Genomic DNA, 27,953 nt, shown 5'->3' with positions numbered 1-27,953 from the left:
AACGGTGTGCACTTTTTGTAATTAAAACTTCGTTCGTTGAAAGCCGCAGAAAATTTTTCCTTTCATTTATCGAACTAAATAGTCGTTACAAATAAATACTGAGGATTGTAGTTATACAGCTTGAAGCTTTATTTCAATACTGGGTCGAGACGACCGAATTATTACAGAGTTTTAATTCAATGTTTATAGTTTTACAACCTGAGTTTCAAGTAATATTTTAACAACAATACTGTAAACTCCAGATATCTATCTAATGTTTGTTACATTCAATTAGGATCTGCCAAACGTATCTGAATCAAAATTGAGATAATTACTTTGTACAGACTAGATTAAAGACTTTTGCCCAAAATAAGACCCTCCTGACCGGCAGAGTTATTTTTCTGCCTACTGTACTACCGGTTTGTTCTGACATCGAGACTTTCTGATTTTAATATCTTGCTTGAACTCTGAGTTAGGGATCTTACCGGAAAATCTTGACCGGTGTTGAAATTTAGTGGCCAAAAACAGCGGTTACTGTACAACTGGCTGGAAACTTCACTAACTTCAGTTTTTACTAAAAGCCCGGAGGCGTGAGAGCGTTCATCTTTTTTCGACGTGTTTTGGTCGACAACTACAGATTAGGTTATTGAGTTGAGTTAACATTTGTTTAGTTACTCTGTCATCAAACAAAGCGCACTGACAGCTACTACTGTTTCGCTTTTGGCAGAAACGAGCAACGTTAGATCTTGATTCATCAATATTTGGCACAGTGACCTATCATTACTGTATTTTGAAACTGAAATGTGTTCTTTAGAGATGACATCCGGAAAATGTGCATCGACTGACGGAGCTAGTATTTACACTTGTTATGTACCCAGAACTCGCCAACACGATCAGTCACTGTCAAAGACTGGTTCATTTATGCTATGTTGTTCAATGTGTCAAACGAAGAATCGCTGATCATGATCTCCAATGATCCTCATTAGTCTCAAATCACAGAGTTCTGTGACGTGAGAAGTACTTCGTGTTCCTTTGCTCTTCGTCGGAGAGCAGCGATGCTTGATGTTCTTATCTTCTCAAAATAATCGAAATCTCTTGAACTGTGTTCTTTGTCGCTGTACGCATGACCCGCGCATCCCTTAAAACGCCCACACTGCGCTGGGAATTCTTCCTTCACTGGCTTTCGCGTATCTTCCTGACGATATTCGTCCTCCGATTTCTCTCCATTTCCTGTATCTTGTCCTTCGTGTTCCACGCTGTCTTTTTCTCTTTTAATTACCATATCGCCGCTCAATTCTCGTTCTTCTCCGTCCGTTTCCCTCTTTTCTTGATTCGCCTCCGTTTCCTCGTTGTTATCTGAATCTTTCTGCCCATCTTCACCATCTTTCGCTTTCTCCCGCTTCCGCCATTTTGCTCGACGGTTCTGAAACCATACCTGAGAAAATGCAACAAGGAGTCAGTTTAAAGACACTTTACTGTCTGAAAAAACCACCTTAAAAGCATTGTTTTCTCGCAGTAAGATTTGTGCGGCATGTGGTATTATACAATAACCTTTATTATATTTATCGCAATTAATAAAACGAAAGCGACTGGTCTTTTTGAATGTTTGGAGAGACATTTCATTGCAAATTTCAACAATGATCTTTAAACTTTTTTTGCGTTGGCATTATGAGACAGCGAATAACTGAAAATTTGTTTACCTCTCAAGTAAAAGACCTTTTTATACAACAAGTGAAGTCAAAATTGACGCTTTCAGGATGTTTATGTGCCAACATGGGATAAATAAAATGTTAGATAGCAATTTTTCCTTTCTTCCAAGTAAATGGCCGCTGTGGAATTGAACAATACACAGCGACACTTGAATGATCAGTTGAACATGAAAATTTGCATTTTAACTCAACTATTGTCAATTTTGGTTTAGATAACATTTACCCGTTTCTGTTTTTCTAATGTAACTGTTGATAGTAACTGCGGAAAATACAAAACGACGAATTGAAACTACTCGATCTGCCGAGCAGTTTTACCGGAGGTTTGGAGTCTGAAAGCACATTGCAGATGGGAGAGTAACATTTGGTACTTTTATTTCGATTCCTTTGATTAAAAAATTTCCAATTAAAGGAAAATAAAGGAGGAAGAACGCGGTATAGCACGCTTTGAATTTTGAAACAGAGAAGAAAAGAACCAAGTGTGGCGATAAATATTCAGCCAAAACAATAACGTTCGTTACAAACAAAGATCGCATCCTCGAGGGGGGAAAATAATTGCTTCTTTCTTTAAAAAATCGTCGCTCGTGCCAACCATTAAAGAAAGACGAACGCTATCGTGGTCGATAACATTGATTAATGATAAATGTTCTCATGTGTTTGGTGATTTCGATGTTTTAGATTTTCGTGTTTGATTTATTTTGTTTTTAGTGAGACGGAGCTTCCAAAGAGAAGACAATGTGTTCCTAGTTCAATCGAATTAGTCAGGGCTTTCCGCTTTGCTTTGGTTGGCGGGTTTCATTGGCTAGTTACTACCCTCCCACCTGTCATCTATTAATGTAAGCGAAAAGGGAATTAACGGATAACGTGTCTAAATATCAGGATAACAGGTTAACACAGTGAAACAGATACTAAGTGACACAACGTCAAAATTAGGAAACAACTGTATACCTTTTTCCTTAACCTTTCGACCGAGAAACACTTTTTTGTTTCTCGTACTAAATTTGTTCGATATTACGGTACGACTCTTTATGTCTGAATAGACTTGGAAAGTTTTGTAAAAAAGGATGTGTTATTGAATGACTCTTATAACTTGTTCTGTTTTTCTTTTTCTCTGGATTTAATTCTGAAATCAGGGTCTCGCGAGCGAGGTTTAGAAGACAAATAAGAAACAGTTTGAATAAATGTTTTATTTCGTGTGTGAAACTCAGCTGCTTCACGTGGGAGGTAAAGCTGCGATGTATGACAGAGCAGGAATGAGTCGTGAACAGGAGGTAATAATTGCGCAAACTTGTAGATTATGAACTGACCAACTTTAAAACATATTTTTTTTTTTGTAGAACATACACGTATATAGAACAAAGAAAAGGAAAACTCCTATCCAGAAGGAAATTGTTTTTCTTGTGTCTGTCGGCCTGGATCTCTTGCATCAGATTCTTACGTTCAAAACAATATTCGAAGTAAACCTGAGGGTGTGTTTAGCATCAAAAAGAACTGGAAGAGCAGAGACGAAAAAGCAAACCCAGAAGTAAATCGTGTTTTGTAGAAGGTGAAGAAACATAAGTTGTACCTGGACTCTGGCTTCCGTGAGGTCTAATCTCAGGGCAAGAGCCTCGCGCATGAAAACATCAGGATAATGGGTCGTCTCAAACGCGCGTTCGAGCTGCTCTAGTTGCCACGGGCTGAAGTTTGTTCGAACTCGCATTCTTCGGGGCTTGTGAGGGCGTAAATGATCTAAGAATCTCTGGCCTGTGGGCAGAATAAAATTACAAGTGACTTCATTAACACTGGTTGCTCTTCTTTCAATCAACTTCTTTATTTTAGGGTGTGACGAATGAAAAGCTAGGAATGTTCTTTTTTTTCTGATTTGTCAGTAACATGTGAAAGGAAAATTGCAGTATTCCCCACTTTGTTTTTCCGTTATCAACCAGACATACTCAGGAAAAAATATTCATTGTTTCTTTTCAGCCAAAGCCAGGAAAGTTATTCTTCTAAAGTGCAAAGAAGATAATAACGGCTAAAATATATCTTGATGTGTTATTTCTTTGTTTAGCGCTTTCATCCAGGAAATACAATTTATGAGTAGAAATCGTGTCCTTAAGCGTAAAAACATTTCAACAAAAAGTGAAATAGTGTTCGTCATTTCGGATTCATAAATACGTGACACGCATAATTAACAAATTTGTCTTAAACAACACTCTGAATTTTTTTAAAAAAGCATTTGTTTAAGCGACGCCACAAATTTTCCTAATTTTTGAACTGAAAACCGTTTCCTCGGGAACGTAAACTGAACGCTAATTTCTTCGTCGCTTGTTTATAACATTGGGAAAAGCAATATTGAGATTATTTTTTGCTTCTGTTTTGTTTAACGTATTAGCTTGCTAGGGAAATATTTCTCTTATATTTTCGTTACCAAGAGGCAGAATAAAACGGAAAGAAAATCTTGATAACAAAGCCGACCTTTAATTTGCTACAGTTATCTTTTAGTTCATCCTCAAATCTCGGTTATCGCCAAAGATAATCCAGTGAAAAATCACCGTGTTTAGTTTCTACACTGTCTTTTTATCTAATCATGAGTTCATCTAGAATTTGACACGGTGTTATCGGCCCCTAAAATGTCAAGAACAAATTAGTTAATACGATTTTTAGCGACACGAACAATTACTTAATGTTGCGAGTCAGCTCAAAGACAAAATGAATCACAAAACAAACTCCGAGCTTAAAATTGGTTCACGCGATTTAAAAGTGATTATTTTGCGATTGAAAAGTAAAATTTATTCTTACCTTGAAAAGCCGCAAGTTGTAGCTGAGGATCTACGTAGGAGGCTGGGTGATACACACAAGGCACTTCGTACGGTCGACCAGCGAAGGAGTGGTGATAGGCAGCCGGCAGGTAGCTGGGAACACTGCAGCAAGTATCGGCCGTGGCGTACGGCAAATTGGCAGCGTTAGAGAGGTTCTGTCCACGGGGAGAAACCATTGCGTAGAACGGCGACTGAAAAAATGTAGGATGAGGATGCCCTTGTAAGTTACTTTCCATGATCATAAGTAAAATGACCGGTTCACAGTATTGGTGTTGACGCAGATTAGTTTGCTAAAACGGTGCTCGATGTTGATGCGATGAGGTGCGCGGACAAATGACTGACTACAAATATCAAATTATGGCGATATTTAAAGTCTGCCTATTATTTTTTGCTAATGGAATTATACAATGAATTCTGAAGTGTATTCTTTGCTCATCCTGAAGTTTGCAAATCAAATAACTATTCAATCAACTGGTCATAATATAATACAAAGGCCTCTAAGAGCTGCTGTTTTCCGCTTGCCGCCTTGTGATTGGTCGGCTGCCGCGGACCGACGCCAAATTGCGCTCGGGCGTGAAAGGCTTGGGACTGGAAAATGATTTGCCTAATTAACAAGGGGAACACTGAATTAACCCACAGAATATCGCACACTGGTAAGCCAAAGAAATTTTCCTAAGGATGTAGCCGTGATGGATATTTTGACGTGAGCCAGTTAGCACGGTCGTGCTGTCAACGCTTCAATGTGGATTCGAATCGGTTGCCATTTTAGGGCAAACACTCCATGTTGCTATTTGAATTGTGGGAGGTACGAAAATTTCACCTGCTTATCGTATGCACAGCTGGTATCTAGCTTAGAGCTAATAGGATCACAAGTGATATTTTAATGAATTATTCCTCATGTAATAAGGAGACTCGAAATTAGGGGCGCAAAATACGCGTCAAATGCTCTTTCGAGCCTCTCGACGAATGAGGAATTTAACGTCGCCTGAACAAAGCCGCGCGGAGCAAATGGTCACACGTTTAGAGGAGCTATCCTAAACCAGGACAGGAACAAAAAGACGAGATTTGAAATGCTGTGAATGAAGACTTTACGTTCGATATCGGATTGTTGTCAACTTGTCAGTGTTCAGTCGAGTACGTTTGTCTTGTTCAAAGAACAGAACAACAGCGCGAGTAATGATTAATTAATTTGCAGCCTTTCATTTGCCTAGCTAGCTCCATCTAGAAATAATTGAAAATAAATTCATCATTATAGACGATCACACACCTCAACATCAACCAAGGTAAATTAAAATTCGGCTGAATAATTAGCAACTAAACGGCCATCAAAATAACACTTTCCCTATTTTTTTTTTCCGACTGAAGCTTTTCGTTTTCCTTTCGTTTGCCTTTTATTATTCACGATTTTTTTTCTCTAATCGCAGACTAATGACAATTATGAAGGGATTGCGTTGTTCCATCGGTACTTAGTTTCCATTGCAGGTAAATGTCTTAAGATTTTAATTAAACCCCTCACCCGAACATCCCCGAAACTGTCATGAAAATTGAGAGACAACACCTTATTAAGGGCTGCTATATTCTGTTCCTTTATCGACACTGACTGGCCACAGACGACAAAAAAGACAGAAATGTTAAATTGACCGAGCTGTAAACATTGTATCAGATTAAAAATGGCAGATGGTAGGGGCTTCTTAACAAAAAAAGAGTAGCACGGAACATGGTCTGTGTTATTTTCCTCTGTATTTTTATAAAACCTTTTTCTTAAATTCAACTAGGTCCAGCTAGACGATATACAAAAACAAATCCATGGTTTCCCAGTTTTGCAAGTGTAGTTAGAAGACCTTCAGTGAAGTAAACAAACCGCCAGATTTCGCTTAGCTAAGCATGATAAGACATCGGAAACTAACCAAGCTATCGAAATTAGATATATTGAAAACAATGAAGATCAAATTCTTAAACAATAATCTTATCAAACAATGTGAGGAAACTTGAAACTTGCGTTGGGATCATTTGTATTCTTCAGGGTTGTTTTTCAAGAAAAATATTAAAAAGGGATTTAAGACACATCTTCGTCAGCTGAGTAAGCAGGCCTTCAAATTGATGGCCATTAACCAAATACTCTTCTCTCATTGTCCTGAAGAGCAAGTGCTGATCACGTGACCAGACGTGTCAATTCCTCATAGAAAAACGTTTCTAAACGCACTCCACTGCGTGACATTAAAGAAGAAACTCCAAGGCAAAGTGTTAACGACGATATTGGGTATACTAAAAGCGATAGAAACTGTTAAACGACCCGCTTGCACAATTGCTTGCCTGCCCGTGCCTTGTCATCGCTCCCGGTGAGAACGATAACAAGGCACACGTCAGTCATCTCGTAAAAAATTCGAGCTTGTGGTGAGGTCCACATAGTAAACAGGAATTTGATATTGTGACCATTATTTTACCTAGTTTTGTTTTGTCTTTTCGCAGTGTAAGGATGCACCTGTCTCCAACTGCAAATGAAACCCAATAAGGTTTTTTATTGATCGAGCTACAGAGTTCCGTGCAGCCTGTCCCGGTAGAGCCAGAAAGAAAGTTTGATTTTTGAGGATGTTTCACTTTGTGGTTGTGCAATGACTTAGACCACATTCATGCAGTCATGATCTCCTAGGAAGCAAAAGAATTGCCGAACTACTTTAACGACAGCTGAGCGAAGATCTTTTCTCGTTGTAGAAAAGTATAATTACATGTTAACTCAGTGTTATTGTGTATTGTATCAACGTTAATGACCTTTGAAAACCAAAGTTGGCCAATGACCAAATAGAATGGCTTTTAAAAAGAAATTAAAACTCCGTTTTGTTAGGTCTGCGTTTGAAGGACATGAAAAACAGCTTTTAAATCAATATATTATCAAAAGGCAAAGCTGGTGCCAGAGGCTATGGATTATTTACCTTCCAAAAGCTAGATCAGCGCTTTTTTATTTTCATGAACCCATTCTCAGTGAAAGGAAATTTTTGAGCAAAACAACCCGCCGCGCCGGCTATAGGATGGCCTTTTGGATTGTGCACGGAAACCAAGTGAATATCATTCATTGAGTCACGCAGATCTGTGATAGTCTAACAAAGCCTTAGATAACTTGATTTTGCGATGTTGAAATGACTCGCATAAGGAATCGTTGTCAATATTTTTTTTCTGAAGACTTTTGCAACTTAAATAAATCAACTGAATGTCCTTCATATTCCAGCTACGAATATACGACGTATTCAGACTTAACGGTTTATACCTGCTTAGTTTATTCACCGTTAAATAACCTGATGTTTGAGACGAAACTGGAGCAACGACGACTTCGCTTCATTGTTTTTAAATAATCTGCTTTCTCTTTCTCGCCCGCGGCAAAATCCTTGCTTGCGCTACCTATTCGCCTCCTCCATCTCTTAGTTACAGAATGGGTAGATACTTAATGACCTTAATTAGATATGTTTGCAACCCGCTGTTCTTTGTAACTTTCGGTCAAATAAAAGAAGCTAAACCACTGTAGCAGGTAGAAAATCAGCCCTTTAATCCTTTTTCTAGCGCGTATTTCTTTTAAACAATTGTAGTTCTAATCTGACTTAAGATTTACATTAGCTTAGCTTGCGAAAAAGCCTTAATCTGTTGCGTCGAACTGTTACTCTTAAACCATGGTAAACACTGATGACTCTGTAAAGCTTTAGATTGAAAGGAAAATCAATAACGCTGGCGGACCGTCTGTCTTTTTAGCAGTATGCCAACGTAACTAACTACATATTTATTTCCATTTTCTATATCACTCTACTTCAACTTCTCTTGCATTTTACTGACGCCAGAGCGTGGGTGTGAAAAACGTGCTCAGCGATTATAAAACGAGTTCAATGAAAAAACAAACCAAACTGCCCAACAATGATTTCTTTTGTAGTTCTAATTTTCATCACCGTTTCTGTTCATATGAAAATCATTTGATTTTGAACAAGTGGAACTTTAAAATCTGCTCTTTTCTGTCAATGCATTCCAGGCCAACACTTCGGCATCCCGGCACAACAAAACAAGAAACGCGCTTTAATTAATTTTGTTTGACCCACGCGACCGACCTGGTGTATGTAGTACAAAACAACATTACTTAAAGAGTATCGCAGTATCGTGTTGTTCAAGACGAAGAGAAATTGTTTCATCTACATGTATCAAAATGGACATCACTATAGAAAATATTTGCATCATAAAGAAACGTAATTCCATACGAGCCTACATCTGCTAGCCCACCGTTAACAATGAGTATGTTGTTATCAGAATGGAGCCAAAAAAAGCAACGCTTTACATTCTCAAACTTAAGCCGAGATACTGAACTTTGATAAATTAATAGGATAGAAAACACCAAAATCATCTAGAGTTGTAGTTTGTAATCGAATGACACATGAACGGGCGTTTCGCAATGCGCAAATCTTAAATTAATCACAAACGTAATAACAAAACTAGAACTGAATTTTTGATTTTAGTTAACCACAAAAATTCGCGTGTAGACTTGGTTAAAATCGGGTCAAGCAATAACTCGATTTAGTTATTTTCAGCCAGAAATAAGCTAAGATAGTTTCACGGAGTTAAAGTAAACGGCGTAAACGACAGGCAAATGAACCCAGTGTTGTTGAAGCCGAAGTACTATATAGTTAACTGTTCGAATCGCTCTGTCAGTTAGAGATTGGATTTCTAAGTTCAACATAAAAGTTAAGTACATTATTTTTCAGTGGACTGAAAACGGCTGTTAAAATTAAGGCTTCGCGGTCTAGGCAACGAGAAAGGCGCTTGAATTAGCACAGAAGTGGTAACCGCATGGTACATGGTGTTATTCGCCAAACAGTAGGGGGCTTGACACCGTTCAAACTGGTGCCCTATTCAGAGAAAATGCTCATCAAACAAATTTAATGCGGATTTTTTATGTCTTCTACCTGTTCTACAGAAGGAATAAAGAATGGATTGTAGGTCTGACTTACCGTGTTTTTACTGTTTTAGAATTTGAAAATAAACGTGTTTTATTCAGGGTTTCGAACTCTTATGTACCGAATCTCGTCATATCCAACACCACGCATCTACTGATGAAGGACGTTCTTTTGACTTCTCTTTGGAAGGAAGTTAGAGATGCATGCACGCACCCCTTTTCATGCTGAGTAAAACTGATTAAAAGACAATGAAAGAGGTTTTGAATGTAAGGGAAGTTGCTAGGTTTGACCGTATTTTGTATTCTTCCAAAGGAGTGGCCGAAGCAGGCCTTTGTCAAATGTACATTGCCGAAGAACTGTGATGTTCAAACGCCCCTGTTTTAGTCTGCTTTCGGATGAACGTTTAAACCTGCAGAGTTCTTGATTCACGACTTAAATCAGATCGACTATCAGAAACAATGGCCCGTCTTTTCTACTTTGCCTTTAGTAGCTCGTCAAAAAATTCGTCTTTACATCAAAGTGAGCATTTGAAATGACGCTATGCCACCATATGTCGTATCACGATATAATGATCTTTGATGTATCAGTTTTGACCAAGCAGAACTAAGCAGAAACGGGTTATGTGCCAAACGCGATTGCTGTCATTCATTATTTGAAATTGCATTGTTGTAAATTTTACGTGTGGTATAATTCTGTGCATAGTATTTCTACGGGTCGATATTGACAAAAGTCCAATTAAACCGCAGCCAATGATACAAGTTCAAGCTCGAGATGCGTATCATAACTGAAACGACCAAAACAACATCAAAAAGTACTGGAATAAGAAAAAAACTGAACGGTATAATGGTCGTATTAAATAATTAACGAAATAAGAAGCCAAAAAGATGAGATACATTTTGACACAAAAGAAACAAAGTCAATATTATAAATTTAAGGTTCTGAAAGGTAAAAAGTGTTATGAAACCTTAACCAGTGGATTCTCTGGTATTTTCTAGCTCACGTAAATGATTTTACTTGCTTTGCACAAATTATAATTATTTTAGTTTATTTCAACTGCATTTCTTCACTGACATGTGGTCGATTTTTTTTTATGATGCGAATTTCGCTACATAACATAACATAACAGGTTCGTGTTATTTTCACAACATGAAGGCAGTACGATGTTGTTTATTTTCTGTTCAAGCGTGCGGACCTTTCCCACGGGAAGCTCACTTTAATGGGTTTAATTTGAACCAGTTATCAATAGAAAGTGCGTCACCACTGAGTTATCAACAAACGTGTATACTTACTGGTGGTCTATACGAATATATCCACCAGTTATGTAGACCTACCAGCGAGTCTATACCGGCTATTCAAACAGAAAATTGCATTCCTTTTCATTAAGACCAAAGACACTGAGAAGCATCTCCAACGACATTTCGCTGTTAATCATGTTGGTTTGAAAAGTTTGCTTGCAAACATTTATTTACTGCAGAGGAAAACAACCTGTTTGAACTGAGTTCAAAGGAATTATGTGTGGCATCTGATGAAGGCAGAAAATTAGTGTCTGACTCGTGAATAGCAACAAAAAGACATACGTGATTCGTGTATTTATGAAAAACGAAAACATCGTTAACAGTAGCTAAAATTAAATGTGACGCGTGAACTTCGTTAAACTTCGTGCTCGAAACGTGATCACAACCCGCCTTTGTTACCCTCTTCATGATGAAGCGAATGAAATGTAGCATCAATCAGTGTTTAATTTGGGCCAGCTTTTGATTAATTCATTTTATTTTGGGGGCAACTGAGTCGAATGAGCACACTGCATTTAGACCTCCATATCGTTCCTAATATCTTGTTTAAACGCTCTTTTTGTCCGACCTCTGTATTTTATCATACATCCATTGAAATTGGGATGAAATGTCGATGGGAATTACACCAAGCATTCAGTTCGACGGCGCACACTACAGTTTGTCCCCTCCTTAGGCTTTGGTAGATTGTGCTCGAAAAAAAAGCTTATTATGCTTTTAGCAGTGCTCATATTTTTTAGAAATTATGCCAAAATTATGCTACTTTCTGAAAATTATGCTCTCTGTCACCGAAGTTATGCTACTTGGATTTTAAGGAAAATAAAGATCGCCAGTAGCTTAACTCTATCAATTTTGACTTTAATGAACATTCAGACAGTCCACCTTCCAGTCTTACAGTCTTACACCCATTGCAAAACAGTTTTCCACCTCGAAGACACAAATTTTCCTCTGGAAATTCTTCGATTCGATCACGAAGACTCATGTTCTTTGGATCTGAGTTACCTCTTTCCTTGTACTTTCCAGTATTACTTTTAGGAACACGTTCTCTAGAGATTGAAGCTCTCGGTACGGCACTGGGAGTGCTGGAAGTGCTGGGAGTGGAATCAGTGGATGTACTCGAGGACGACGCCATCTTTGATCTAAGGCCTGAGGGGCCGAGCCATAAGCGTGGTGGCCTGAGGAGAGTCTCAGCCTCTCAGATATGTACGGGGTGACCTAGCTAGAGTCTTCCAGACCTCGATATTTTCCAATAACAATACAGAAGTAAAGTACAAACTGAATTATTCTAGAACTATGATGGGTTTTTTTTTGTTTTCAAGGCATAAAAGCTCGGATTATGCTAGCAATGCTAAACTGAAATAAAAGCTTTAAATTATGCTCGTTTTTCTAAATTATGCTAAAAATTATGCTAGCACAATCTACCAAAGCCTACCCCTCCTTCTCCCAAACTCTGCAGATTTGTTTCTTTTTTTTTCATGGACACTTTGGGCAATAGGCGCATTCTGGAAATATCGACAAGATGAATACGCCACAAAGTGATTTTTAGATTAGTAAACAACGCATTTCGGAATATCGTGTTTCGATTTAGGAATCACAGGCTTTATGAAGTGGATGATGCTGCATTTGTACTTCATTTAATCGTGACCACGAGAGCTGGTTTGCTTGATTTTTGGGCGGCCGCTTAACTCGCCCCCGAAATGCACTGGGTCATTTCTCGTGTTCTGGAGAGAGCTAGCGATAAAAAAAGAAGGCCATTCTACCATGCACTAAATAATTTGGGACAGGAACTCGAATTTTCGCAAATTTTCTTTGAGATTAAGCGCGCCCCGGCCGGATAAAATGAAAACCAGGCTTGAAAAGTGTCCCAGCCCATTCAGTAGAGGACCCTAATTTTCCTAATTTCCACTAACATATAGCCAAATGCCACCAAATAAATTGGACAAAAGTATTCTACAGAGAAAATACATTATTATAAACACATAAAGTATTTGGACGATTATACTATTCTGATAGTATACTATTCTGATTTTATTATTATTTCCTTTTAGTTGCACTGAATTTCTTTGCCTTCCACTGTTTTTGCCCTTTTTTTTTTCCTTTCGATTCTATTGCAAGACAATAAAGCAAATTTATACCAGCTCTTGACCGCACCTATTAAAACACGATACATCAGTCAAGACACTGTCCAAGAAACAGTCTTATCAGTTCCAGTCTTCTCTCGGATGACTCGACTATTTTCACGAAGATCCGTGAAAGTGGAGCATATTAAGCCAGTAAATTACAGAAAACCATCAGTGATTTATGAAGTTTAAAATCCACGCTTTTCCTAGAGTAGTAAGTTAACCCAATACTGAGGAAGGTTTTGCTTTGACTGAATTCAGCAGCTATGCATAGCGAATCATGGGATTTCCACACCATATATACGAAACAGTTTTTTTCATCTCCACTCGGGAAAACGTGAAACTGAAACCCCTGGTACCAAGGCTAGAATTATGATTCTCGTTTTTAATTTAGTCAGTGAAAAACTAGATAAAGCGCGGCGGCTATAAAGACGAAAGAGAAGTTCTCAGAGCCCGTCAGCTTACAAGGGAATTTAGCAAACTGAAAGTTCTCTTTAGGATCTAAGCGTTTGACTAAAGCAAGCCAATTCATTTCGCAAACTCGCAAACTCGAGTCTATTTAGCAATATCTAACAAATAGTGTACATTGCTAGCGCAAAAATTTCAGTACAGTCTGATAGCAGAAACTCACAATGGACGGATGTTACCAGATCGGTAATGAAGTGAAACCGAACCAAGCTGTGAAACATTACGGGGTAATTTAGCTATTATCACCCTTTCCTTTGCGCAGATAACAACAAAAGGATCAGAAACAACAAAACGATAATCGCTTAGTCTCCTTCTAATAACAGGTCACTACTGTTGCAGTAAGCAACAACCTACCTGATAAAAGTTTTTCCTGTCGTGGTTGAAATATTGCTCCATGGTTCAGAGTAGTCAGTTTCACGCAGTAGAGACAGAGAAACGAAAAGGGGTACTGTTTTCCTCGGGTAATAAACGCCGTATTACCTTTAATTGCAATGGAGTACCAAGTATAATAACAGGCATGTTTGTACATCTGTTCTAAAGACGGGCCGCTCAAAGACAAAACCAAATTTGGCGGTATCTCTTAGCCTCGCAAGGACTTCACATAAGAATCCTTTAAACTGACTAATCGGTTAAAAAACATCGGTGGTATCTTATAAACTTGTGACACAGCGAATAAAATAAACTACATCATAAGTTATAACACTGTCATTAAGAAACTATACCCAAAAGGCGACAGAATGCAGTAATATAATTGAAAAATCATTCTATTCAAAGAAACTAACGCAAAACGTCAAAATGTTTTACTAATGAAGAAAAAGTGTTGTAATAAGTTAGAAATGCAGCTGAAAAGATTGCTGGCGGCGGTTTATTTATTTATCAATTGGCTTTAAATCCGTTTTAAGTGGTATACAAGCTCAATAAATGCAAATGCAAATATTAATGATCTCGTAGCGCTCAAAAGGGCTTTCCATGATCCTGGTTAAACTTTGGGCGTTGGTGAAAATTGGTTTGTCAAGATGTGTAAAACACAGTTGTTCGAAATTGACGAGGAACAAAAGTTTACGAGTTTCTTTTGAAAAAGGGAAGAGCTGCATAAAACATGATACCAGTAAAATGGATATTTATTCGACAAAAAACGTGACATAACGATATTTTCATTTGGTAAACGTTAATTATAGCGTTTAAAATTTAACGCCAGAAAAACGTTTCAGACCATGATTTACAAACAAAGGTAGTTTTTAAAAAGTTTATAACAATAAATTGGATTTTGTTTTAAGGTAGTTGATCTAAAGCTATCTTCGTTTCAAATGCTGTCGGGGTTTTTTTTATTATTATTTTTCATTTCATTGGAATACTGGCATTACATGACTAAATTTTCGCTTGGTAAGCTTCAGAGTTTTATATTTATGGTAACAAAAATGTGAGGGTTTGATCCCAAGGAAAAACTGCAATATGCAGAATCACTGGATACATCGATACAAATTAAAAGACCGTTTTTGCAACTTAAACTTTCAGTCATTTATTAAATGCAACATTTTCTCCATCTAATTGCCAACATTTAAACATGGTATTTTCTAAACAACATCTTAATGGAACGGTCAAGGAATTAAAGAGAAGAAATATCAAGAAAGATAACATTTCTTTGATTGCCAAATGACTGAAGACAAGGTGATTACATAAGGTGTCAAGGCAATTACGGTCTGAATCATATCTCTGGCAGTAGATGCTGGATAGCGTCATCTTATTAACTCTTATTGCTTGTAAGTTTACAGCCCTGTGAGAGTTTGAAAGGTTTAATTTTTCCATAATTTTTAAACTTTACTCAGTTGCTTTAACCTAAATCAAAGGGAAAATTTGATTGGCTGTTGATTATCTTGGATATGCATATGTCCCTGCTAAATACCACGTTTATTACCCAAGAATCTATTTAATAACCAAACCAGAGCTGACGCTTGAAAGCTGCGTTTATCTTTAATTTAAAACGGTTGAAGATGAAATTAAGTTTGTCAGGTTCTCGCTATTTTTCAAATTGAGCAACGAATCAATTAGCCAAGAATTAGCGGCACGCTTGCGAATTCAATACGGTCGCATATTTCAACAACTTGCATAGTCGGCGATTTTCCTATGGGCCGACTGAAGCAGACTACGAATTGATCGTATGTATTTGTTACTAGCTAAGAATCAAAAATAAGGAATGCTACAAAACTGATCGTTACCCTTGTACGTAGTCCGGCCTAAGGTCTACATTAAACTGTCTGCAATTATATGAATTCTCTTTGGAATAATATTTGGTTCTTCGCTAATAAATGTTGCTTGAATTTCCTGTGACACACTGAGAAAATGCTTTACCTGCTTGCTTCTAGGATTGCTTCCGCGAATTGCAGAGTTTAATCGATTATTGTTTTCATTTAAAAAAAACCATTTGTGAAGTTATCGTTATTTAAATGTGATTAAGCGCGCACAATTCATCGTTACACCATGCTCAAATGACTTTCAAGTTCAAATAATTTTTAGATAAAAGTCGAAATATCAAGCATAAAATCTGTCTTATTATTTGTACACGCTCATAGCATGACGCATTCTGTAGACTATATTCTCCTAGCGCCAGCACCGCTTCTGATAGATAGTGAAACTCTGAAATAAGATGAAAGCCCTGTACAAGATGAAACAAGACGAAAGCCCTTTACCAAAACTTGAGGAATCTCTTTGCAACCATCGATATCAAGTAATTCACGAACTATTCATTAACAAATTTCCGCAAGGTAAAATTAAAACAAGACTTTTCAATGGCGTTGGGTTTGGTCTGGAGCACTGAACGACTTCAAACGCAAAAAGAAGCCTCAAAAACGACCTTCAGTGCCTCTGTCCTCAGTCCATATTGCTTCACTGTAACACAAAAAAATCCAACACGGCGTCGCAAAATGGCGTTCCAGTAACCGACTTTGGGTTTTTATTTCTTCCAATCCTAACCAAAAGTATAGTTCTTAAGTCAATTTTATAACCGAAACTGTTGAAAATAACATAACAATATGATGATATTTTTAGCCATGTTCTTTAATGATTTCCACTGATTGCGTCTTACACATGGAACCCTTACAGTAGTAAATCGTTAGCTAGAAAAGAGGAACTGATACTTTTATATACAAGAATACATTTTATAAGAATATCGAGGCTGAAATTCGCGAAATTTTAAGAATATGTTAAAACAAAACCAAGGCTGAGATTTTGAAAGGAATATAATTTTGTGTGTTGAAAATTGGTAAACAGGCAGGAAAAAACCTTATTCTTACAAGAAAAAAATGAGTGTATGAGTATCTTAATGAAAGGACGATTTTCCGTTATCTTTGCAACTGAAAGTCGCATTTTCAGTGGGTGCCAAGGGAACGTTTATGACGCCACAGGTTATAGTTTCGTTTTTTGGTTTCGTCCCTCCGTTTGGTGTATTGTTGAAACTGAATGCGGCTAACTGCTGTAACAAAGAAGAAAGTTCTTCATCTGATTATGTGATATTTAATGTGTGATTGTAGTTAGTTGTTAAACTTTACTGTAAATCTCGATTCAATCGACTAAACTATGGTTGTGAAGCCCGTTCCCTGAGCAAATGCGACAACATATTGTACCAAAACGACGTATTCAACTAAAAGATACATCTATACAAACTTGATTGATTAAGTTGAATAGCCGAACGCTCATGTAAATTTCAGCGCTAAGTATAACCTTCACAAAACCTTTGTATTAAGTTTAAACCTTCAGGGCTTCAATTACTGACGACACTCAGATAGAAAATTGTACGTCGACAGTATTCATCAGTAATGTTCTCTGAAAACCCTCCAGGAGCGTTTTGATTGACAGCTCAATAGTCCACTGTCTGGTTATTATAAACCTGTTTAAATACCTGAAATGGTCTTTACTATGCTAAACAAGAGGGCCAGTTCCCTATTTTTAATCAACTGCTCCGTGTTTGAATAAGACTAATGAGTCATTAATAACATACAGTTTGTACTTGAAGTCTTATCGTGGTATGGCTGGAGTAAAGAAAAGCTAGCAGTTCTCTTCTGAATCGTTTCAATTAAAACACGCGATTTTGAGACTGAAACGATAACGCTTATTTCTCAAATGGGAGAATTTCGTCAAGATTGACAAGCGCACGCTTTGTACGCATTCAGGTAAACAATTCGTGAATGTATCACTTTAGAACTGACAAAATGAAAAATATAAAATGTTTTTAAAAAAAAAAAGGCTTATGCTAAAGCTAAACACGAATTAGAGGTATTTACAAAACCCTTACCGCTGAAAGCAAATCAAACAGTCACAAAGTAAAAGCAAATAATTTAAAAGTTGCTTGCACTTAAGGTTTTAGCTGCTGACACGACATGGATTTTTACATTGAAAGCAGTAATCAAGGCTTGTCCTTGGAAGTGGTCGAGGGTGCTGTTTGGAAAATCTAAACGTAACAACTTAAACTGATGGCTTTACTTGCCTGTATGATCCCCCATGCCAAACTTGTCCTAAACACCTCACTCCAGGCTATTTGTCTAAGTTAAGCGCTTGTGTTAAGTGCAAACAGCTTAAGTTGTGACTAATACGTCACGTTTTCAAATTCATTTCAGCTCTTCAACGAGCAAAATTAATTCTTTAAACTAATGCTTTAGATACTGAGTTATACGGAACTGTTTTTGGAAGATACTATACAAGCTTGCATTCGATTTTACGTAGAATAAAGCAGTAGTATAAATCAAACCCGCCTAAAAAAGAATCAACATAGTGCTTGAAAACTGAACGTCCATCGATGGGTTTGCACTTTACAACGAGTCGGGTGTTTGTTCAACAATTGTCAGCGCTCTTAACTAGTCATTTAAAAATGATATCTGCATGCTAACACACAATATCAGACTACTCATTTCTTTGGCCACTGCTACGCCAACTCGTGTTTAATAGAAGTATCCAGTTGCAACTTATAATCGGTTGCTTTTGTTGAAAATTCACCTTGAATTCTAGTAATAATGTTTACTCCACCTTTCCTTTGGAGACCACGTGTTTATATTTCTTCACGAACTTAATCTTTCTACATCTTAATGGCCTTGTTAACTAATAAATAATTCTAAAACATCCCTTTATTCAGTGTCAACAATGCCGATCTAGAATTTGCCTAAAGACGCTGTTATTGAAGTTGGTAGCACTTCGGCCTGAATCTTTATTACAGTGAAACAAAAAGAAATCTTCTCGCAGCTGGTCGGTTTCAACGGAATTGGTTTACTAGTGCACCAAAAGGAATGCATGTAAAAGAGAAACAAGAGACTCCATTCTAAAACTAAACTTTTCAAAAAGAGATCAAAGTGAAGAATAGAACATTGACATTTGGGTTGGAGTTGTATAACCTTGAATTAAGCCCGTTGTCATGGTTATTTGGGAGTTTGCTATTTTTAGGATAATTGTTTTCTCTGCATTATTTCAGCTGCACGGTTCATTAGTAAGAGGGCAGAATTTTTGATAAGAGACATACGCCTTTTATGGAGGAGAAGTGGCGTTATTATTCTCGCACGTGCCGGCTATTTGACTAGTCTGGAAAAAAACAAACTTTGCACCTATCTACAGTCTATCTTGACTTCAAAAGTATCGATATTGTCCCAGTTTTCTGAAATAAAACACTCCAGCACCCTGCCGAAACTTGCCAAGTGTTTTTCATGGCCTGAGCCTGGCATAAGAAAAAAAAATAAGGAAAATAAAGTAGACGATTATTTTGCAATTTTACAAAAGCAAAGTAAAACTTAAAACAGAAGAATGGGCAGCTGCCGCTTGATGAGTTGTTCCCAAATGTCAGACATCCCGACGACAAAGGATTCAGATAAAAAAGGAAGTACAGAATAACATATGATAGATACTGCTGATAATAATCAACAAGTGAAGCTTAACCTTATGAATAACTCAGAGAACGTGCTCGGTGTCACGTTGAAGCATGGCATAAGCTTTTATTGTAATATGCTACTCATTAACACTATACCGTTCACATTAACCAGCTGTCCACTATGTACATAAGCAAAAAGGGCCACGGTCAAATGTAAAGTATAGAAGAATTTAAAATTCTGTTTCGCCGCAAAGATGAATCTTACTGAAAAAGTCTCAGGAAGGTTGTTAAAATTTTGATTCATGAATCGTTCTTAGTAAAATCCTGTCGGTGCATTTAATCTGAAAACGTTATTCTTGTTTAAAAAGTTTCCAAAAAGTTAGCTGACTGAAGGAAAGGACAAAACACAACGTGAAAGACAGTGTTAAATGAAGCACGAATAGACAGACAATTTAACAAAAACGCTCATTATGATTAAAATTTGTAAGAAACTTGTCTGCGGAGTATATCAGCTGGACAATGTATTTACAAAGATATATTGAGCCATTAACGTGTGATGATGTAGTGCACTCATTAATGTCATTCAGACACTCAGCAAGTAACAGTACAGTACTTTTACTTTGTCAATATCAGAACTAAAGTCATTCGACCTGAATTCTCGTCAACGATAAAATCGTTTCAGGTAACATTTGGGTTACTCTAATATGGAGAAATGTGAAGGTAAAAAAAAAATAAAATATTGTAAATATGTAATTTGTTTACCCACAGAGCACCAAGGAGATGACAAGAACTCGTTGAGAAATACCCGTGCATTCCGGGATCGAATTGGAATTTGGAAATGTTGGTTTTTGAGGAGAGGGGAAAACCGGAGTAACACAGTAGAGAACCAACAACAAACTCAACCCACATATGACGCCGGGTCCGGGAGTCGAACTCACTCGTGGGACACGTCGGTAGGAAGAGAGCACTCTCATCACTGCGTCATCCCTGCTCCCCGAACACCGAAACACCGGAAAGGGCGAAAAAAGAAGGGGTGGGGTAGACCCCGTTTCACAGAAAATAAAACAATCATTTCACATAGTCAAGTATTGCCTTGAGCCATGCACACGACGCATGAAATACTAAGTCCAAAGTCAGTGCACCTATAGGAACTCAGTTGAAATTGTAAGTAATAGCTCTCTAGCAGAATTCTTTATCCCCTTACTGAAAGATTTGCCATTATATCTGTCTTAGTCTGTTACTGTAGTACAGGTCAGTTTTGCATTTCAAACAGACTATTTCCCACTTCAACTCGAATTTATGATCATTCACATAATTGCGCGAGACGGTCACAAAACAAAAGCTCGCACCAAACTAAACAATTAATACCCACTTCAGGGATAACTTGAAATGTTCTCAATAAACATTGTAAATCATAGCTCACGCCAAAGTGATTTGTGTGTCAAATCACGGCTCAGGAAAATACTCTTTACATGAACTACCCTCAATGCAATTGTTTGGTGATAAATGCAGGACAATGCTGTCATGAAGACAAATGAGGCCCTCCGAATTTGCCGTTTAAAAGCCTAAACCGCCATTAACAACACAACTGTCAAGGTCTGTGGCTTGGTTATCAGCTGTCGGGTGTGTCCACAAGGGCTAATGAACATTAATGTAACACGAAATCTTTTTGTAATTATGCTGATCCCTTAGTCTTTTTAGTCTCTGGGAACATATTGCTTAGTGAGACGCCTCCAGGGACATGAAACGCACACTTATCGCACTCGCTCACAAATCTGAGAAAGTCTCTCTTCCCCCCGCCCCACTACCTCACCCTGAAAACAAAAATGTCTTATTGGAGCAAGAATTAAAGGGGTCACCTTCACTTCGCACCCATTCCTTTTTAGAGCAAGAAAGAGTCGTTTTAACCTTACCTCCCTTCGCCCGTCCTCGCAGGCTCGTCACTGGTAATCACTTTGAAATGATCGGTGTCGAGAACTCAAGCGGGAATTTATACGCGAAGTACTCGCGAGATCAGAGAGCTTAAATGTACCTACTTCCTCCCTGCTCGAGATGTTACGAGGGGCGCGCAGTTCAGGTGGCAAACAGTTGCTAACTCTTGGTTCCTTCTTCCTTTCTTCAAAGTAGGGGAAGCGAGGACAACCTTTACTTTAAGACTGCGAGAAAATTTTACAACTTATATCTTGCGTTTTTGGACATTCTATTTGGCCACATTTGATCCATTTAATGTCTCTTAACGTTTTTGAATTACAACAATATTTAGCTTTCAGCAATACAATCATAGCAGAAGGGTGAAATTCGAAACGTTCGGTGCGCTATTAGTAAAGGTAATCATACGGTTTTTCTCGTTCAATTTGGAATTAATTCGCTCGAGTGCGTTTTTCAAAAAGCTGAAATTGCACGAGCCGCTTCGTGGAGGAAGTGCCAGAAGATCTTTCTTGAAGCCATTTTTTCTCATTCGAGAAAACTTTTTTCAAAATTTTCGTCATCATTTTACGTGATATCATTGGCTTAGAAAATTTCCTATTGTCTTTCAGCCAATCATAATCCAGAATTAGGATGTGAAATTTGTTCTGGTGTTACACTTTTTGCACTGGTGTTATACTTTTTGCACTGTTGTTAAACTTGAACTGCACTGCTCTCAGCCAATCAGAATCGAGTAATTTTTTCATGTATATTATTAGGTCAGAAATAACTTAGTGTTTCTCGTTTGTTCTTTTTCGGTCTGCAAATCACAAAAAGCTCGAACGTATAGCGCATTTGACTGCACTCTTCTCTCTGAAGCTTCACAGTCGAGATTTGTATGCAGAAGTTGAATCAACCGTGAGGTATCTACAATCTTGTGAAAGCAAAATGGCAAATGACAAAAAACCGGGAAGAATGACCGCCATTAGCTTGCATCGCGGCCAAGCAATCTGCCTGTCAAAAAAACGCGTAAACCCAGTCCCCCAACTTTGTTCCCCCAAGTCTGGGAGAAGGCCCTGGGAACGAGGTTGCCCAGTCCACTTTGTGGCATCCTCATGACCAAACGGATCCTAGGAGGTCTTTAATCTCCTCCGATTTTCTTAAGAAAATTGCCACCTCGAACTTTCGTGATATTAGAAATTTAATACTTGCTGTTGACGTCGGATTGAAATGTCATTTTGGGTATTGAGAAAATAATCTGCGATCAGGCGTTCTCTTTTAACGGCAGGGGGAAGGAAAAGTTCTGTTTTCCTCTTCCCCCGTTCGCCAAGAAAACAAAAAAGAATGCCTGATCGCAGGTTACCGAGCAAACGTCGGCAATGATTTTCGGAAAGGAAATAAGACCTAAGGTTTTCGGGAAATGGATAACTTGAAGAACCCTAATAAATCAAATTCGAGAAGACCCAAGTCCCCCTAGAATGACCGAACAGATTAAAAGTTTCTATAGGTGCCCGAAAGTTCTCATGGAAATTTGAGGCTCAAATTTGGCTCAGAGTTGAGGGAGTCTTGATAGCGAGACTTTGAAATCTCATCCACTATGTTTCGGTAGAACATATTATTACAAGAAGCCACTTCCAGACGTTCAGCGCTTCTTCGCGCTCCAACTAACTGAACGCCTGCAAGAGGCTAATTATTACATGAATAACGATGCCACTTAATGGTTGTGTTTTTGTGAATTAGCACTGTAATTTAAGTCTAGTATACTTCACAAAAACATATTCGACTGGTATGATTGAACCCTTGTAGTGCGAGTAAACTTAACTCTAAACCTCGGATAATGCTCCTCTAGCTCTCTAATTACTTTACAGAATCTCGGTTACCAGCCATTAAACCCGATACTGTGCGGCAAATATCGTTTAGTTTATAATATTTCGGCTGTAATGGAAAGTTATGTCAGAAAAAGATGGCAAATGGCTGAAAATGACAGCGGATTAAGTTTTAGATTTAGATATTCTGCGGCGAAAGTATAAGAAATGATAGGCAATGCCATCTCGGAAAACCACAAAAAGCCACAAAATGTCACAATTAACTCAATTACATAAAGTTTGATACGAAATCGAAGAGGCTTGTAAATGCACAACAAAGCGACTGAACTGAATGAAGAAAAAAAGCAGCCAGAGAATCCGACACAAAATGGTTCATTCTCAGCCTAGCACTCCAGTGAAGTTTACATTTGGGTCTTGTCCTTTTAGACTTCAGAGAAATCGATCGATTCTGAATATAAACACGTAGCCTGACAGCCACTTAATTCAAACAAGTAAACCAATTGTTTCGTCTGACTTGCACCAGGCATAAACCTTTCAGCTAGCAACGCCACTACTTCGGAACTTCTCGGAAACCTTTTTTCGAGTTTGTCGCAATTTTCCAGAACGTACGGACAACTTTGCAGGTGCTTATGCGAAGAATTTTTCGGAAGAAACTACGTCTCGCTGACTTGTGGTATCACAGGCTTTATTCCATCATTTCTTGTAGTTCTAATTGAAACGTCAACACCATCCAGAAAACTACAGGATTTAATACAATTTATCATTCGCCTTTGTTGGATTGGCGCTATACGCTTTGTTTGTTATTTCACCTCGTGCATACCCTACGGACATTTTATACATATTCTATCGTGTTGCTTACCTTCTAAACTGTTGTCTAATATGGCAACCGTCGAGTAACACATTACTTTAACTTCCTTAGTCCATAATTCATCCATTTCGAAGACAATAAACAAAAAAATTAATTATTTTTTACGAAAGTTTTGCCGAAGAAAATTGAAAACCAGACGCAGCATTAGCCTACATGGCGAAATTCAACGTAGGGTGGCAAAGGTCACGTGATTCTTTTTAACAAATAGCGGGAAATATTTGACACACACACGCTGGTTGATAGAACATTGTGACATAAAAAGATAGCACAAGAGCCAATACTTATGGGATGTCACTGCATTGACCGACTGCTGAAACAGTGTAATTTTCGCTGATGTATGTTTTGGTTGATACTCCCAAACAGATAGATTTTAAGACCATTTGATTTAGGCATGGCTCGGCGTAGGTTTGGATCGGCTGGAAGAATCGTTCCTCGCCCTTGCCGCTGCGATCGCTAGGATTTCTGAGAGATGAGATCAGTGATCAAACATCCGCGAAGAAACATATTATTTGTTTCCTTTTGTTATGTTATTTCATTATTTTATTTTACCGTATGCTTATCTTTAATTTACACTGTCAATTAGTTTTACGTATTTCCTGTTTTACGAAAATATGTTACATAAAAACGCATCCCAACGTAAAATTCTCATAGTACCTGAAGAGGGCTGGTTTGGCCAGCCGAAATATGGTACACCTTCAAAAAATCATTCTACGTTGTGTCTGTTTCTGCTTTTGTATCCTTCATTTTATAATTAAAGCCGATTAGATCATTGATTATTGATCCAACGTATACCAGCAGAATCATCGTTCCGGTTGCTTGCTTAAACATTTTAAAGTTGTTGTAGCCGCTGAGAAAGATTTCAGATCTATCTCGTCAATCGTAGCGATCGCTGAGGTCAAATGGAAACCCTTCTCCGTAGATTGTTCCAGCGATCGTTTATATGGTAAATTTTCCAGAATACTCTGCGTGGTTGTTTTTATTTTTTCAGTCCTAGTCTACACGCCTTATCGGGTATTTTCTTTATTGCATTACTATTCTGTGCCGATCGTGGCGACTGATATGGAAAACTTCCAGTTAAGACGACTAGCCAAGAATATGCGGCAGTTCAGAAGTTCTGGACTCCCAGGGATGTTCCTCGTTAACTATTTAAAATTAAAAGAAGTCTCATCTGTCATGGTTAAACGTTTAATCTAGCCTAGGAGAGCCGTATGCAGTATTATACTGGTTATAAGCCCTGGGCTTTATGATCTCATCGTAGTATTTTGGGGGTTTGCTTATCACTGATGGGAGGGGCTTCGAAGCGGTATTAGAAAAAAACGTTTTTTTATGAATTGACAAGAAAGCAACTTTTAGATTGTGATAAGAGACAGCTTGTAAAAAAGCCAGGGTGCTTATAAGTGGGAGGAGCGCTTATTGCGGACATTTTACGTTAAACACATGGGTTTATCTATCATGCCCGTATCGTCAGCGACTTTGTGTGGCTACCTTCCAGCTAAAAAAAAATCGTGGAGTAGAAAAAGCCGCAGAGCTTATCAGTAAACCAATTAAAGTGGCTATCCTTTTTCATCTTCATACCGTCACCAAGGTCGTGCGTGTGGAACCCTAGGGAGATCAAGTAAAAAAAGGTTTGCATACGAGCTAATTGGCCCAAAAGGCCGGAGCTTCTCCGGGTTTCTGTAGCATGAAGCGACTAGGAGTATTTCCACACACCCCCTGGATGGGATGCAAGTCTATCGTAGGGTTACCCCCAGAATTAAATTCGCCATGATTACTCAAAAATATACCTTGGTGGGGGGAGTCACTGCGAGGGCAAAGTAAAGAACACAACACAAAGTCTCCGGCCAGGACTCGAAAGGGGACGCACGATCCGTAGTCGAGCACACTAAGTATGAGCATGATGAGGCCACCGCGCCTCCACAGGGAGACCAAACAAGTACCGGACAAGTATCTTACGGAGGCCGAAGTGGGGGAACTACCCAAAAATGTTCGCTAGCCTATCCAGACAAATTTAACATTAGTTTTTTTCATCAGTTAATGGTAGAAAACTGGAATGCTAATAAATGTTTTATTAGATATATGGGTTATTGACCATAAACTTGCAAAAAAAGAACGAGGTCAATATCAAGGCATCTTGACCGAACAAGCTTGGTCAGTAAAGGATTTATTACAGGGCTTATGGGGAAATTTTTCTTGCGGGACACGGCGGGTAGTCCCGAGCGGGCAAGATAGCTCCATCTTGCCCGCTCGGGTAGCCAATCATAGAGCAGGATTTGATTCATCTTGCCAGCTCACGGACACGGAACTAGCCATATAATGATATAACATACTGCAGTTTGTGATTTCACATGAGAAGCAAAAAGTTGAAACTAAACTGTTGGCAGTCTTTTTTTCTCTCAAAATTCAGCAGAAATTATGAGGCGAGACGCTTTAGCCTAGAGAAAAGACCGGCTGCCAGCAGTCTACGTTGAGACGCGAAGCAATTTTAGGAGGGTCTCAATGGGATTAGCCGTTAGCAGTAAAGGGAGCCAAAAATCAGCCGTTAGGCGTAAAAACTGGAAAATTTTAACCATTAGCCGTGTTAATGTTAGCCTTAAAAATTTAGCCACGAAAGTGCAAGTCTCAAGATCTGTTGTCAATACTCTTTTTGTTTCTTATCTTGTAATAATTCTAATTCTTCATTTTCCTTTCCGGAATGGTCATAAGACCACAGTAGATGATGAAAATTAATTTTTAAATTTTTGAAGCAGTGGTAATTCAAATTCTAAGCCTGTTAACCGTTTGGAAAACAGATTAACCATTAGCCGTAAAAAAGCCCAAATGTTAACCGTTAACCCCCGCGGGGGGTACTCCCTTATATGGGCTATATAGGTATGTGCGGCCCCAAAGAGTATGATTTTTCAGCCGTTTTGGTCATAAATAGGGTATCGAATTTAGCTGATTTTGGCCATTATGGTCATAAATAGGGTATAGTTTTTGCACTCTAGCCTTGATATGGGTATGTTTTTAAGGAGAAGCCACTTTTTCATCATAATCGAACACAAAATCAACAAAAAGAAAAAAATCAAGAGAAAAGAGAAAATCAACAAAAGCCCTTCACAAATTATGTTTACGGTAATTTAACGTTGGTCTGGACTAGGGAACTAATTATAATGTAGGTCTGAAACAGGGTTTTGATTTAAGGGTCAGGTCATAAATAGAGTTTCGAATCTATGGTCAGGTCATAAATAGGGTAGGGAATATCGCAGATTTTGGTCATGAACAGAGTAAGGGTTTTGGGAAGCGGGCCGCACACCCCCACCCAATTTTTCTGGGAGTACTCCCCTGGGCGTTAACCCCAAAACGAGCCAAAGCCACCGCCCCATTGAGACCCTCTGTTAGGTCAACCTGGCTCGAGGTAATTGCTTAATAACGTGTTAAACGTTTTGTGGTGTGAACGGATCATCATTCTGGAGGGAATTAAATTCGCTGAATTACGACATTGCTGATGAGCATCGCTAGTCATTTTCCAAACAAACAATTTTCTCAGGAAACTGCATGTAGTATTCATCTGTTTGTAAAACATCGGAATTACCGTGTCTCGTTCCTTGTTATTAATGTCAAAAGCGTCTTGACAAGCAGCAGAATGTTTGAAAGCTAGTCACTCAGAGCAAGCACAAGCCCTAAAAATTTCCTATCTAATACCACACTCGACGAATTCTTGTTTTACAAACAGAAATAAATGGGGTTTTTTTGTTTGTTTGTTTGTTTTTTTGAATTGTTCGTTCACTGTTTTTGATTGACATCGACCTCAAAATTGAAGTAAGTTGAAAATTAATTAATCAAGACGGTTCAGAAGTTGCCCGCGATTAAGGGGCAATACGTTTTTTGGGTACGGGCATTAAGGTCTCAAATTAGAATACCACAGCCGACAAAGCCAATATTCTCGAAAAAACATATACGAGTGTCGTGGTAACTAATGCCTTCTAACGGGGCCTTGTCGCCATGTTGCATCTTTTACCCCTTAATGAAAAACTGAAAACAAGGGTTTGTCATCGGCTATATACTAGTGGAAAGGAATTTACTTTAGCACTGTTTATTTTTTCTTTCTGGAAATTAATCTGACTCTCAGATTAAAGGGACTCTCACGACATAATCTCGTTATTCTGTTTTGCGGACCCATCAATTGATTTTTAAGCCTTTCGATATCAACATCTAATCAACCAAACATTGGCACGAATGCCG

At 38.2% G+C, this 27,953-nt stretch overlaps 1 protein-coding gene across 2 annotated transcripts; it reads right to left on the bottom strand.

Moving 5' to 3' along the window:
• Window positions 1-124: 124 nt before the first annotated feature.
• LOC145489746 (uncharacterized) lies at window positions 125-13,730 on the bottom strand. 2 transcript variants are annotated; one of them, XM_081468785.1, is made up of 4 exons: window positions 13,643-13,730; window positions 4,467-4,677; window positions 3,253-3,431; window positions 125-1,414 (listed from the first exon to the last, which is right to left on the bottom strand). In XM_081468785.1, exons 1-4 carry the CDS (start codon window positions 13,682-13,684, stop codon window positions 968-970), a joined length of 879 nt encoding a protein of 292 aa, XP_081324911.1. In that variant the 5' UTR covers window positions 13,685-13,730; the 3' UTR covers window positions 125-967. The 2 variants fall into 2 exon arrangements, with proteins under 2 accessions (XP_081324911.1, XP_081324910.1); XM_081468784.1 differs by lacking the exon at window positions 13,643-13,730 and having other exon boundaries at window positions 4,467-5,299.
• Window positions 13,731-27,953: the final 14,223 nt, after the last annotated feature.

The sequence above is a fragment of the Orbicella franksi genome, chromosome 6 (assembly GCF_964199315.1).
Source record: "Orbicella franksi chromosome 6, jaOrbFran1.1, whole genome shotgun sequence".
NCBI lineage: Eukaryota > Metazoa > Cnidaria > Anthozoa > Scleractinia > Merulinidae > Orbicella > Orbicella franksi.
This window is presented reverse-complemented; position numbering and strand designations above follow the sequence as displayed.

Excerpts from the sequence above, each read along its gene's own strand:
- LOC145489746 (XM_081468784.1), bottom strand. The coding sequence starts at position 4,728 with ATGATCATGGAAAGTAACTTACAAGGGCATCCTCATCCTACATTTTTT. Across the intron at positions 3,432-4,466 it reads ACAACTTGCGGCTTTTCAAG|GCCAGAGATTCTTAGATCAT; the intron begins GTAAGAATAAAT and ends TTCTGCCCACAG. Across the intron at positions 1,415-3,252 it reads TCACGGAAGCCAGAGTCCAG|GTATGGTTTCAGAACCGTCG; the intron begins GTACAACTTATG and ends GCATTTTCTCAG.